Source organism: Pholis gunnellus, assembly GCF_910591455.1.
Source record: "Pholis gunnellus genome assembly, chromosome: 20".
NCBI classification, from domain to species: domain Eukaryota; kingdom Metazoa; phylum Chordata; class Actinopteri; order Perciformes; family Pholidae; genus Pholis; species Pholis gunnellus.
The window spans coordinates 15646197-15660434 of record NC_136547.1 but is presented as its reverse complement, the minus strand read 5'-3'; the positions used below and the strand labels follow the sequence as shown (position 1 = coordinate 15660434).

General features: G+C 43.9%; 2 protein-coding genes across 2 annotated transcripts; one reads left to right on the top strand and one right to left on the bottom strand.

Moving 5' to 3' along the window:
- Positions 1-1922: 1922 nt before the first annotated feature.
- amer2 (APC membrane recruitment protein 2) lies at positions 1923-4010 on the top strand (the record flags this gene model as incomplete). Its single annotated transcript, XM_079181758.1, has 1 exon — positions 1923-4010. The coding sequence occupies one exon, from the start codon at positions 1923-1925 to the stop codon at positions 4008-4010; it is 2088 nt and encodes a 695-aa protein (XP_079037884.1).
- Positions 4011-11664: 7654 nt separating this feature from the next.
- LOC306712007 (beta-1,4-galactosyltransferase 1-like) lies at positions 11665-14035 on the bottom strand. The gene is made up of 2 exons (XM_079181099.1): positions 13579-14035; positions 11665-12763 (listed from the first exon to the last, which is right to left on the bottom strand). Exons 1-2 carry the CDS (start codon positions 13969-13971, stop codon positions 12086-12088), a joined length of 1071 nt encoding a protein of 356 aa, XP_079037225.1. The 5' UTR covers positions 13972-14035; the 3' UTR covers positions 11665-12085.
- Positions 14036-14238: the final 203 nt, after the last annotated feature.

The window sequence follows — 14238 nt, the reverse complement described above, 5'->3', positions numbered from 1 at the left end:
TGTGTGTGTGTTGCCTCGGGCGGATGAATGCAGACATTGTTTGATAGCAGTGGGCTGGAAGAAGAGAGCCTGTGCCCTAAGCAACTGAGGAGGAGGAGGAGGAGGAGGAGAGAGAAAAGGAGCAGGGGAGGGAAGGAAGGAGGGGAGAGGAGGTTTGTAAGTGGGTCGGGGTATCAGGGAGATTCATTGGGGGGTTGGGAGGATAGAATAGGCAGTTAAAAGAGCACCCACAGTGGAACACGCTCAGGGAACTCTGGTGAATCAGCTGCAGACGAGGATGACATATATTTTGGTAAAGATAAACGATGGCTCAACAGGAGAGATATGGGGATCGCCCATTTAAAATCTCGTCTTTGTTTTACAGGGCATCCTTTAACAACTCAATGAAGACAGAGATTATCTTTGCCCATTTGTTTAATCATTGTTTCCTTAACACAGTGTAAAATCTAAAACACTTTACGTATATATTATGTATATTTAAGACAACAGGAAAACGAGGCAAAACACTGCTTTTTCCTCCAGTTAGTGAACACTTCATTGTTCTACATGCCCACAGAAACTCTGCTTGTTGCCATGGTAGATGCTTACAGTATAGCTAATGTAAAAAGAAAGATTGTGCTGTTGGCTGCATAAGTGGTTACAAACACATGGACAAGCGCGCGAGCACACACACACACACACACACACACACACACACACACACACACACAGGATGATAGGATGACAGTTGTGTTAGCTCTTAGACACCTGGTACTGTGTGTCCATATGGATGAGGGCTTGGGGCCATATGGCCAATATGTCTGGAACAAACTGTATTTGAGGGATGTCTGAGCTGTGTGTGTGTGTGTGTGTGTGTGTGCGTGTGTGTGTGTGCACGCACAACAGCACTGGAATGCTTTTTTCTAAATCCATATCCCCGCTTAAGCCCACTCATACTGTTGATCAGCAGGTCTTGTATTTGAGTCCTCTAATACAGGCTTCTGACATGGTTATTATCGTTTACTTTGAGCTTTTCCATGCTCACACACGCACACACACGCACACACACAAACATTCACAGCCATACACGCAGGACTGGGTCAAGTAAGTAATGCTGATAAATTTATAATGTCAAGCTACCATTTGCGCAAAGCTTTGACATGACTTACCTCACAGTATGACTAATCTGCTAAGAACTTATTCAAAATATTAAAAACTTAAACTTGTGCTAGTTTGCTTTGACTTGTTAGATTTTTCTTCCACAGACATTGATAAACAACATCAAATCCAAACGATTCGATGTGAGAAGTCTTTATAATTAGCCATTCCGCTCTGTCTCATGATCCAGAAAGCTCATAAACATATTGAGCCTGTGTCTAATCCGTCGTGATTCATTAATGGGTGTGTATCTTTACATGCTTACCAAACACATTAGGACACATAAACACACGCAGACACACATACAGGGGGTGGATGGATGGAAGCAGTGAATGTGGTGCTTATGAACTAGTAGTTAAAAGAAAAGAGCAAACAGTGCATTGGTGACAGGGAAGGTAGATGAAGAGAGGAGGATGAGGATGGGGGGAGGGTGTGGAGGACAGACACTGGCGCCCCGCCAACGTGTCTGACGAAAGCTGCTTAGCCCACCCAGTTGCCATGGATACAGTAAGGAGCAGCATGTGTGTGTGTGGGCCTGTGTGTGAGAGAGAGACAGAGAGAGAGAGAGAGAGGGAGGGGAGGGAGGCAAGCAGAGAGAGAAAACCAGCAGGCTGGCGTTAGAGCAAGTCAGAGTGGGAGTGAAAGAGCACCAGCCAACAGGGTGGAGAGAGAGAGAGAGACAGAGATAGAGAGAGGGTGAGTGTATGTGTGGTCAGAGAGAGAGAGAGAGAGAGAGGACAGAAAGGCTGCTGGAGAGCTTGAGGGAGACGATAGAGTGCTAGATAATGGAGGTGCAGACGGAGTGTGTGGAGCCTCCTGTGGCCCCTCAGTGTGACCCCCAGCCCACGGGGAAGATCAACAAAGCTGCCTTCAAACTCTTCGGAAAGCGGCGCACCGGGTCTGGCATGGCCAGCTTCTTCTCCTTCAGGAACAAAGGGGCAACAAACAGCGGGAGCAACGGGAATTCTGACAATGGGAATTCTTTGAATGGAAATGGCTCGGCGGCATCGGTAGAGCTCGTTCGGAGCAAAACCCACGATGGACTAACGAGCTCTAATAACGATGCGGATGGACAGAGAGGGGAAGGGCTCGCTATCCTGGAGGCAGGGCCGGTGAGGTCCCTCAGCAAATCCCTGAGTTTCTTCTCTCTACTCCGACGTGGGACTTTTAGGTCGAGTGAAAATGGAGGGGCAGGGCTTGTTAGAAGAGGGAGGGGCCTAAAGGGCTTTTTTAGCAGCATGCGATGGAGACGCAAGGAAAAAACAAACGAGGGTGAGGGGGAAGAGGTGGAGCGGAAGCCGGAGAAGGATGGGGATATTGCCGACTCTGAAATGGTGAAGGATATTACGCTCACCCTTGAACCCCCTCCGCATCATCACCAAGTGGATTGTGGGAATGCGGAGGCATCACCTAACCCGGAGACTCCCACTACTAGTGTTACCATGACACCCCCACACTGTGTTGCCATGCCAGGGCAATCTATTGAGCCAGACTCTCCCTTTCCTTACACACCCACTGACTCGCCACTGCGCCCGCCCATCCAAAAAGCCAAAGCCTCAATATCCAGCCTCACCCCCTCGCTCGCTACACCCCCGTTGGATCGCTGCAGCACGGGTGACCCACCCTCAGAACCTTCGGTGGACCGCCTCTGCTCTCTCCTCTTCACTGACGTCACATCCCTCAAGAGCTTTGATTCACTGACAGGCTGTGGTGACATTATTGCTGACGCGGAAGAGGAAGGTCCAGCGGGTAACGGGGGCAGTGGCACCAGCAGCAGCAGCAGTGGGGGAGGAGGCGGGAGTGTGGGAGCGGGCGTTGGGAGAGCTGTTGGTATCACCAGTGCAACGTCTCGTGGCTCCCCAACCAAACCCCAGCTACCGTCGCACCTGACCCAGCCCATGTTCTCTGTTCCCACAAGCTCAGTGCCTTCTTCTTCCCTCCCAGCCCGGGCCCGGGCACCGCCTCCACCACAGCAGCACCCAGCTGGTAGTGGTGTGGTGGCCTACATGGGCGGAGGGGAAGAAATGGCAAGTCCAGAGGGAGTGGACGATGCAGACATGCAGGGGCTCTGGCACATGCTGCCTTCAACAGGGGACAACTCCCCTGCTTTGCCTCGATCACATCAAACTCCCTCTACCACCCCGACTTCTACGTATCCCCCTCGTGCCCCGTCCAACCCCGCCAGCAGCCTCCTGCTCTCAGCCCACAGGAGCGCAGACCGCAAGTTACCCCCGGTGAAGGCATTGGGGCTCAGTAAGATTCCAGTAGTTGGTGCAACAGGAGGCCGGGCAGCTAAACCCCCCATCCCTCACACACACGGCCGTCATCCCACATCACCCGGAGAAAAAGAGCCACTCAGTGATGAGGGTTACTGGGACACACCCTCCGCAACGCCCACAGCGACACCTGACGAGAGCGGGCTGCAGCGTAACCAGAGGACGGCCCTATCACGCGATAGTTGCTCCGGGGACCACCTGTACGACCTCTACAATGACCCTGAAGAGGTAGGAGAGGATGAGGAAGGAGATGAAGATCTAAACAGTACTCCCTCTCCGTCCACTGAATACAAACTGAGCCCCACCTCCCAAACAACTCCTCCTTCCTCCTCCTCCTCCTCCTCCTTCCAGTCAATGAAAGGCAGCACAAGCCTTCCTCGGGAATCCAAGATCCCAGTAAGCAGCAAGCAAACCTCCCCACCCCCCCACTCTGTAAGCCAGTCAGCCCTCTCGTCTGTTCTAGAGGCTGAATCCCCTCCACCAAAGACCCAGGAACCTCCCCCGGCTCGCACCAGAATCCCTGTATCCAAGGTGCCAGTCCGTCGTTCTGGAAACAAACCCGGCTGCACAACCAGAGGAAGTGCCCACAAGAAGTAGCACCTGTCAAATAGGGGGATTCTCGCCCGCTTACTAAAAGACTTGAGTGTACATCAGTTCAGTGCTGTTGATGCAGAGCCAAAAAGACCCAGACCAAGAAAAATGTTGAGCTGTAGAGTTAACAGCCTATAAATTCCTCTGAAATCATAAAAGCTCTCATTCCTCAAGTGTTTTTAGCTGACGACAGGCTGGGATAGAATAGGTGGTTTTGTTCACTTGAGAAAGTCACGAGGAGACTCAAAAAGCGGGGTTAACACTTCACGGCCCTCACGGGAACTTAAGAGGTTGACTTTTGACAATCCATGGACTCGCCATAGACACATTTGCCTTGTAACTTCCTGGAAAAGCTCCTGACCTGCTGAGAGTTTGACAGCTCATTGCACACTGCAAAAAAAAGAGGAAAAAAGCAGAGCACCTTTTATCTTTTACATTTTTGTTATGGAACACCACACGGCATAACATAATTTGCTTATACGGACCTAATCTAATCAATGTTCTTTTTTCTAAAATTGTCCTCTTGTCTAATCTGTAACAAATTACCTCCTAATCTTTTGATTTTAGAGCCAAAGTTTTAAAAAAATCCTCCTCATTTCCCTGAAACAGACTCAACGAGACCCACAGCCTGGAATAACCCACCATTTTTTGTTTGGCTGTTTTTTTGCTTTTTGAAGATGTTTTTTTTTTTCTGACTGCACACTGATTATTAAACTGTATGTGCAAAAATACAAATGAACACTGAGATCTGGTTTTATTATTTACCTACTTTGCAGCAACAAATGTGGCAAAGTTGCACGACAGAAGGCTTCACAATATCTTCTTTTCTTTTTTTCGGAGGGGGAGACCCTCTATGTTTTGACTGTCTATTATTATTATTATTATTATTGTGGACGGACTAAGTTTGGCTTCAGCCTGTTGCATCTGGATTTCACTTATACCGCACTGCATCACTCAAAGTGCATCCATAGGATGTCAATCTCTGGGATTTACAACTGTTGAATAACCAATGAAAAACCTGCAGAACTGTCGCAATACTCAACCAGGAGGGATCCCTTGCACTGATGCTTCAATATACACACACACACACACAAACATATACAATTTCAGACAGGCACACAAACATTTTCTCTCCCTCTCCGCATGCAGTGCCACACATGCAAGGCACGAAGGTCAGGGAACATCATCTATTACTGAATGACCTTAGTTACACACACGGTTCAACCTTTGGCACTGTCTTCGTAGCTACACTGGATGACTTTCTTCTCCAAGGACACGTGCACAAACAACCATTTTTTTTTTTAAAGTTAGTACTTTCTTCTTCACTGGATTTCTACTGTTTCTATACAGTAGACTCCTTCGTCATAAGTCATACTGCTCGGATCTTAAACTGTGACTGCACCATCTTCTTAATGCTCTGCTTTCTGTTCTTTACTACTAACATACTGTACAAGCTGTTGTGAGTGGATGACAGGGAGGCATCCTTGCTGTCTGCCAGATTTAGAGAGCCAGAATATGCCTGCAAGTGTTTTAAAATAGGATGTGACCCAGAAAGAACATACTTCTGAGTCACATAAACTGGATCGCAGCTAACAAATGCAAAGCAAAACTTGGGGACTAACGCTATAGCAGCTCAGAGTGCTTCACCCTCACTCTATTATGCTGTTGTACTTGCAAACATTGTACAGCTGTGTGTGAATCTGAATGTAGCTTGGTATCATTGGCGATCATTGGTCAGCTGTGTTGGTCTCTTTTCCTCTCTGTCCCTCCTTTGTGGGGGCAACACAAATGGTGGCGTTTACTGTTTTCTAAGTCCCCCGCGCTCTGAAAAATGACTTCGTTGAGCCTCGCAAAGCACCACTTGTTTTAAGAACGAGGGGGTGTATTGCAGTTCTGAAAGGCCTTTGTCTGTGATTCAGTGAGACAAGTTAAAGAGAGCAGAGTGTTCCTTACCCTTCAGTTACAGAGAGGGGAAAGACATTCGAGATGATGCAAGTTTTCTCTAATCCTAACCACAACGATACCAACCGACACTTGAGGGTCATTCTAGATCATGATAGCTTTCTGTCTCATTTAGAATGCGATGATTGATCCACAACACCGTTCCAGGTTCAGATATCTTTTCAACCTTCTAGTGGTGTAGTGCAGGACAGGCCATGGGGTAACCTGAACCCAGGTCTACAGTAAGTGTGTTCCTCCTCCGATAAAAGAGAAGGATCACGTCCATTCATCCTACACTGTGCTCTTTGCTCTTTAGAGTTAGTATGCAAGCTGTCATTCTCCCTACTTTGGAGTACTGATTGACAAAAGAGTGATGGATGGATGTTTTTGGGATGATTGAAATGGGCAACAATTTAAACCTTTAAAGTATTCCTGGTAAAATAATTTAAAAAAAGAGTATTTTTTTTTTGTAAACAGCTGTGGTGACGCTTGTTGATTGTTAACCAAAACAGTTGCCCTGAGAGTCTAAAAATTATAATTTCACTTTATGACACTGTCACCAATGAAATTATATTGCTGGTAAGATTAAGAGAAAGTAGGGCGCTATGAACTGGACAGGGAATGATCATATGTTAAACAGGTTTTTGTTTAAATATTAAATCTTTGTCCCACATGCTGCAGTTTGGTGTTTTAGTAGAACTTGTTTCTCCACTTTTTCCAAGTACGACAGTGAAAAGCAACGTTTGGGTACCTTGATCCGTTGCACTGGCCTAAACACATCAACCACAGAGACCGTCATATTGCCATCTGGATCAGTTCCTTGTTATTGTTTTTGTAGACGCTTCTCTCCTTTCCTTCTGATTACAAATCTGGGCCTTTATGTGGTCATTTGCTGTGATGGAAAAGCACATTATGTTTTCCTTTTTTTTTGTTAACCGTCTGTCTGTTCACAGTGTGAAATCTTTCCACTTTTCATATTTAATGAATAAAACTGTTTGCGCTGATAGATGAGCTCCTGACTCTTTGTAACCGCATTTACACAATAATCCATACACTTCAAGGTCAGACGTATAATTAGAACAAAATCAAATAGAGTCCTTCTTTCATCACCCCCCCCCCCCCCCCCCCCCCCACCCCACCCCACCCCACCTCCATCATTCCTCCCCCACATCCTGGTGGCTTGAATCTCCAAGGAGTAGGTTGGGAGTGAGCGAGGGTGCGAAACAGGGGTGCTTTTGTTGATGTGCAGCATGTGGCATTTGTGTTGTGGCGTCACACGTGGAGCGAGGTCTGCTTGGCTTGGGAGCAATAGGTTATCAATACATTCTATTGATTGCTGAGATGAAAGCCTGATGGATGTCTCATTGTCTGCTGTTGGTCTCCAGTGGGGTTAAGATGCATACAGACGGGGACAGCCAGCCAAAATGATGACAAAGACAGGCAGATGTTGCCTGTGGATATGGAACCTGTGTGTTTGCCTCTATGTGTCCTGAATATAGATGCAAGGGAGGGTCTCATTGTTTTGGGGAAGACACATGTTGTTATGGAGAAAGCTCATATGTTGTTGTGGTGTGGGTGCGAATGCATGTGTAGTGGGAGGAGGATTTGGTGCAGTGCGAATCCCCTTTGTAATGGTGCAGCAAACCCCCCTCCCTCTATCCAGTTCTCTCTCTCTCTCTCTCTCTCTCTCTGTTTCTGCACACTGAGGTTTATGTAAAAGCCTTACGTAAGACCATAACACTCACTTGTACCGGCCCACCAGATCAAAGCTAGTGATGCTGACAGTGGGAATGGTGTGTGCGCTGGTGCGCGCACGCGTGTGCCTCGGCTGATCTCATCATTAATCTGCTGCTGCTCGGTGTGCTGGATGTGGACACTCGTCCTCATTGTGAGCCATGTTGGATCCTGTGTGTGTATGTGTTTGTTTTGGTGCATGAATCTGGTATAAAGTGCACTACAGGGAGGATTAAGTTTGTGCTGAAAAATGTGTCTCTTATATGAGCCGCTGAAGAGAGCAAAGTTGTGAGGGAGTGAGAAAGAAATGCAAAGGAAAAGTGAGAGAACGAGATATGAGTGAGGGTTTGTCTGGCTTCAATGGTCTTGAATTAAGCCTTTTAGCCAGCTGGTGTAGCTTTTGACGAACAACAGCCGTAAGTGGCAATAACGACATAATGGTACAGCTAAAGCTTTCTGTATTAGTAACACAAGAAGAGAAGAGTCATTAGATCTGCAAACTGACTCAGTAATGTACTGCAATACCTGTCTATTGTTTGCTAGCATTAGCTGATATTAGCCCCCAGCTAAACTAAGCTACACAAGAACAAGAAGAGGCTGAAGTGGCAAAATAATGGGCAAACCCATGAGAAGGAACACGGGTGAATTGTACTGTTATGTGAATTATTGCTTATAAGCTTTACTTTTTTATTTTTAAGAATAGGAAGGTGCTGTTTCTTCTTTAAAAAGTAGCATGGTCTTTAAAATGAGCGGTATGAGTGCTTTTTCATTGGGTTATTGTATCATCAGTCATGGGTGTGTTGTAATAAGCTACTTTCCAGCTCATGTTTGGATGTCTTTCAGCTGATTTTAAGATGTTTTGTTCAAAGCTAAGTTGGTGATTTTCAATTTGAAGCTACGGACATTTTAACGAAACTATATTGTTTTAGTGTTCAATTAGGTGTTTATATTTTACTACCAAGCAAAGTAGTGCAGTAGATAGACATTTATCTTATAGAAGATAATATTGCATATAAACAGAAATTGAATCTAGAATTGAAATGCAGATGCTGGTGGAGAAAAATACTATCATGGAGTAGAGTCGTACTGATATTTCCAAAAAAATTATATGATGATAGGTATAGGGCTTCCTTGCCCTGTTAAATGTGTGTGTGTGTGCGTGTGTGTGTGTGATGGAGCACTAAGCACCATTCAAAAGCTGTACCCCACATTTCTCATGGCAGCTTCTCTACAGTCGTTCCCATAGTAACTCCACTAGGTCAACCAATGAAAAGAGGGGGCTGGGCAGGAAGGAGGATGGGCGAGTGTTTGGGGGGTTGCTGACACAGTGTCTGAGAACCGTGATTGAAGTTGAACATTTATACACATAAAAACACACACTAACCTACATGTTGTAGTGCACAAGCACATACACTGTAGTCAGGCGTTTAGCACACGTCAACAAGTCATTTAGAGGTTCCACTTCGTGCCACCGGTTTTCACCTCTGCAACCTCATGGGAAGCCCTCAGCATCACCTCCACTACCACCATCATTTTTCCTCCCCTATACCTCTACCCCACCGCATCTTCTCTCGCTCCCTCTCCTATGACGCCACGGTTCCTCTGAGGGCATTGTTGTGTAATCCTTTCACTTGTCAATAATTCATCAGCAGACAAGCTGTTGCCTCTGTGAATGGGAAGACGGGAGCATGCAGAATAGTGGGACACTGGGAATGGCTTTAGCACCACAGCCAAATGTGGGGTGTACCAGTTTACCGGTAAATGACAAATTCCGACTTTGAAGGGATGAAGCGACAGAAAACATGTGTTCCAAAGTGAATGGGACCTTGTGAGCAGCAAAGTAGAATATGAATTAAATTATGTTTTACAAAATAAATCCCATTGAAGGATACAAGGTCAGGAGAGTGATTTAATGGTGTGATACACAGTACAATTTCTTGAATTTAGCGTTCAACATTGATACATTTTCCCATAACTGAACTTTTGTGAGACGCACATGTGCAGCTATTATGTATCCTGATTTCAGAAATAAATTCCCCTATTGAACACTTGAAAGGAATTACCAGATTAACATCTTTATTATTAACATTAACATTAGTTGGTCCCCCTTCCAAAGTGGGATGTGTAGCCCAATAAATTGTATTTATTGGTTTATTTGACAAGGGACAATGCACACATTGCTGTAAATGAGCCAGAGTTAGCCAAGAGGCTATTTTTCATCTGTAGTCCCAAGGCAGATGTTACAAAGTAAACCTATAAACAGAATATAAGATTAAATTTACAAATTTATGCAATATTGACCCTTTACAATGCGCGCAGAAACAATGAAAGAAGTGAAAATATACTATATAAGTAGTATCATCATTCAGGAGACTCTTATACTACATTGTCAAGTACAAACAAGACATGCAACACAGAGGCTCTCAAATTCAAAACACACAAAGCAAATCAAATTAGAGATTACGATGTTAAATAAAACCATGGACTAAAGACATTATGCTGCATTGTTAGACACTATAAAACATCCATGCCAGAGGCACAAAACAAAAGCATGCAGGGTATATGATGTATAAGTCAGTCAGACACAGCTAAACAACAATAAAAGACATGTATGCAGGTAGATGAGGGTCGACCGGCAATTTCAAGACAGACAGACAGACAGGTGACAACAGACAGATGGAGGGAAGTTCAACACGGACAGATTGAAGACAGTAAGGTGCAAGAGCAACAATCCGGAAGAATTCCTTTGAAGATTGGGCAGACAGGGCTACACACTCCATATGTTTGCTTGTGTTTGTAAGTGTGTATTTTCTGGGCTGTAAAATACTCTTTTTAAAAGATATACTGCAAGACTGGCTTGTCAGGTCATATTTCTCTAACCCCTAGGGCCTCCAACTGTAACTGTTGCTAGAAAGGGAACCTGACTCTGATATGAGTTGGAGACTGTACTCAAACAGGTCATTCCAGCTCTTTCTAACCCTGAGGAGGAAGAGTGTAAGTGACACAGAAAACTAAACTGGAACACAGTTTAAAGTCTTATTTTAGAAAATAAAAGGAATTAGAAAAAACAACAACTACATACGTCATTTCTGAAATGCCCTTATTATGTTACTTCGGATACTTTTCCTGCTTTCACTGTGGTTACAACAAGTGTTTCTAATCCACGTTACCTGATATGAGCCAAGACAATTATAACAGAAGCCTTGCAGAACTTAATACACCCCAGCAAAGATCAAAACTGCAACTGACAGCCAGAAAACTTTCCATTTGGTGAAATATTGTTTTATAGTGTATAGAGTGGTGGTATGGTAAATAATGTTTGTTAGGGATGTTCCGGTTTGCAAGCAAAATGTCACTGAGCAAGCATACAACATTTTCTTTCCACTGTCATCTTTTATTGTCATTGACTGCCTTATTTCTTAAGTGTCCCTGGGTGACTTGAAAGACGCTTATAGTTAAGACATATCGTTATTACAAGATTCATTTAGTTTTGATGTTCACGGGCAAGCTCAGTGCTGGACCATAGTGGCCATACATGTCATTACAGTTCTTCTCAATAGCTTAGGACATTTTCTCAAACATTATTACAGTTCACAAAACAAAGTTAAATCACCACATGTGTTATGTAGAACACGACTTTGTGGCAAAAGCCCATGTACAACTTAAAGCAGTAAACCCATCTTCCTAAAATAAATAGGATACATCAACCTGTGCATCTTTCCCCTTTTCATTTTGGCACGCATGTTCATTGAGAACTTACAGTAATGTCAAATACAAAAAGATTGTTACTGTATTGTAAAGTGAAGAAAATTGTCTCAATACAAAATCATTACCATTTAGAAAAATATTGTGTAAATGACGCAATACAAATAGAATACCCCTTATATATATATATATATATATATATATATATATATATATATATATATATATATATATATATATTTTCTTTTGTAATGCATACAAAACAAATGGATGTGTCCACTTGTCCAAACCGCCATCGTTCCTTCTTCTTGAGCAAACTGTTGACTGTTATTGTCTCTGGATCCATCACTAAGAGTAGCTCCATGCTTCACAGTATACCTTTAAAGAAACATGTGCTTTTACATTTCAATTGTGTGTGTGTTGTGTCAGGATTGTGCCAAAGCAACTGAGAAAAAACTGAAAAGAACCTCTCTACTTGGTATTTATTATGTACACTGTAGTTCGCTTAGACACACACACACACACACACACACACACACACACACACACACACACACACACACACACACACACGGGTTTGCATAGAACCCTACACCAAGACACCAAGTTGCCCGAGAGGTTTTAAGAACTTTTGTTTGAGACTGAACCACCAATGAATCTATGGTCAACAGCAGTCCAAGAGCCACAGGTTCCATCCTCATTCATTTACCATGTTTTAGCGGAGCCTCAATATCCACATTGATATAAGTGTACAGTATATCCTTCTTAATCTCCTTGACTGTGTATTTGAGAGAATTAAGTCCATCTTTATCCATGGTTAGTTTGGTTTGCCTCAGTTTACCAGGATTCTTTGGATTAGCCTCATTGTGCAAGTCTCTGCTGTGTTTGATCATCCTGTACCTTCCCTTCACCGCGTCAGGTCGAGAAATGGACATGCCACGGTAGTGAACTCGGCCGTAGATATCGTCGTCCTCCCCACCCCAGCCCCAGTACGTGTTTGGGAAGCCGTTAATCTTCAAGAATTGGCTCTTAGACAACGCAGACACTCCACCAAAGTAACTGCCGTAGGGTAAGTGGAAGTTAAATTTGTCCATAGCCACAGCCAAGTGTCGAGGATTGTCAAAACATCGATAGTAGTTACGGTCATCCATCGGAACCAAATCCACGTCAGAGAAGACAAAGCAGTCAAAATCGTATTCCTTCATTGCTTCCACGTAGCCTGCATTCATCAGTTTAGCCCGGTTGAACACGCCTTCTCCATCCTGGTTGATGACATACACTGTGTAGTCCAACTGCTGTCGTATCAATATAGGATGGATGTAATGCAGCAAATGAATAAGGTGCTCATGCCGATTGCGGAATGCGATGATGATCGCCACCTAAACAAATGAAATAAGTTAGTTGGCTTTAACCCAATCATGATTTTGGTGTTTTTCCTTTTAGTGAATTAAACTTATAAAATGTGTAAAATCCATAAAACCCTTATAATATGAGTACGTCTGATAGCATTGAATTATAGAATGTGGGGAAGTATTTTTTAAGTGAGTTCAAATGGTGGGCCTACTTATAAAGTGCACTGCAACTTATCCTCTCTGTTTTCAGATAAATCTTTTTCAAAGAAGAGTAAATAGAACGAAGAAAAATTAAGCAATCGATAACACGTCACCATGTGTTAGATATAGAATTGAATGCTAAATACACACCCGAGAAAAACTGACGTAAATACAAGCCCAGTATCACGACAGGCTCATGGGCGTTGCCTGAGTCACATGAAAGAGAGACTTAAATGACTCTTAAATGATTTCACTGTATTTGCATGGTGAAATACAGCAATGTGCAAACACAGCAGCAGGATCTGTGAGCTCTTATGGCAGGAACATTGCGTCCGATGGAATAAAACTGTGTCAAAACCTGTCAATCATCTGTGTAATAATGCACCTACCATTTGCACTGTGCTGATCTCTGTATATAGACATAGTGGACATACAAAAATAAGCCTTACAAGTCGTTGTTGATTTACCTATCATTATGTTCTTACTTTATACAAATAGACCTACTTCACTCAAGTTTACTTACAAGTTTACCTACAAGTTTTGACATTTGAGTAGAATAGATTCCAAGTATCTAAAATCATGGTAAACTGTTCCAATTATTCTCTTCAAATATTGATTTCTCTCTCCATTCCTTCACCTACCTTCTGTAGGGCAATACAGTCTGGTGGCTTGTGCCGTCCTCCTTCCCGAAGTGTAGGACCGATCAGTCCTCTCACCTCATCCAAAGTCCGTTTGGAATCAAACTCTATAAGCAATGGACCCACAAGGTCTGGAGGGGTGTCAGGGCAGCGTGCCAAAGGCTTGCTCTCAGTGGTTGGCGTCTGTGTCTCTGCGTGAGTGACACTTAGGACTTTAGTTGTGGTTTGAAGAAGTTCTTTTACCTCTTGGGAACGTGTGTGGTTTCCATTTAAAATCTGAAGTTGCTTTGAAAAAATATATGAAGTGTGGTCTCCGTTGGTATATAGAAGCACAACAAAACATGCCACACTGAAAAAAGCTACAAGGACCAGTCCTGTAAAGGTTTTTTGCATCATTTTTGCGAGCCCTGGAGTTGAGTACTGTACACTTAACCGCTCTGCTACAGCTCTGCTACCTGCATCTCTCTTTGCAAGTCAAAGGTTTCCCAAACAGAAGAGCAACCCAACAGGTTTTTCCTTCACCTGGGGGCTGCTTCCTTGTTCCCGTCAGCTGAGCAGGTTGGGCCTCACACCTGTTGTTAATAATTCATTATGCTTTTTTTCCCATTTGTTTCCTCTTACGTTTCCCAGATCTAACGGCTCAATGATTCAATTGAAAGTTTA

Excerpts from the sequence above, each read along its gene's own strand:
- LOC306712007 (XM_079181099.1), bottom strand. The coding sequence starts at position 13,971 with ATGATGCAAAAAACCTTTACAGGACTGGTCCTTGTAGCTTTTTTCAGT. Across the intron at positions 12,764-13,578 it reads ACTGTATTGCCCTACAGAAG|GTGGCGATCATCATCGCATT; the intron begins GTAGGTGAAGGA and ends TCATTTGTTTAG.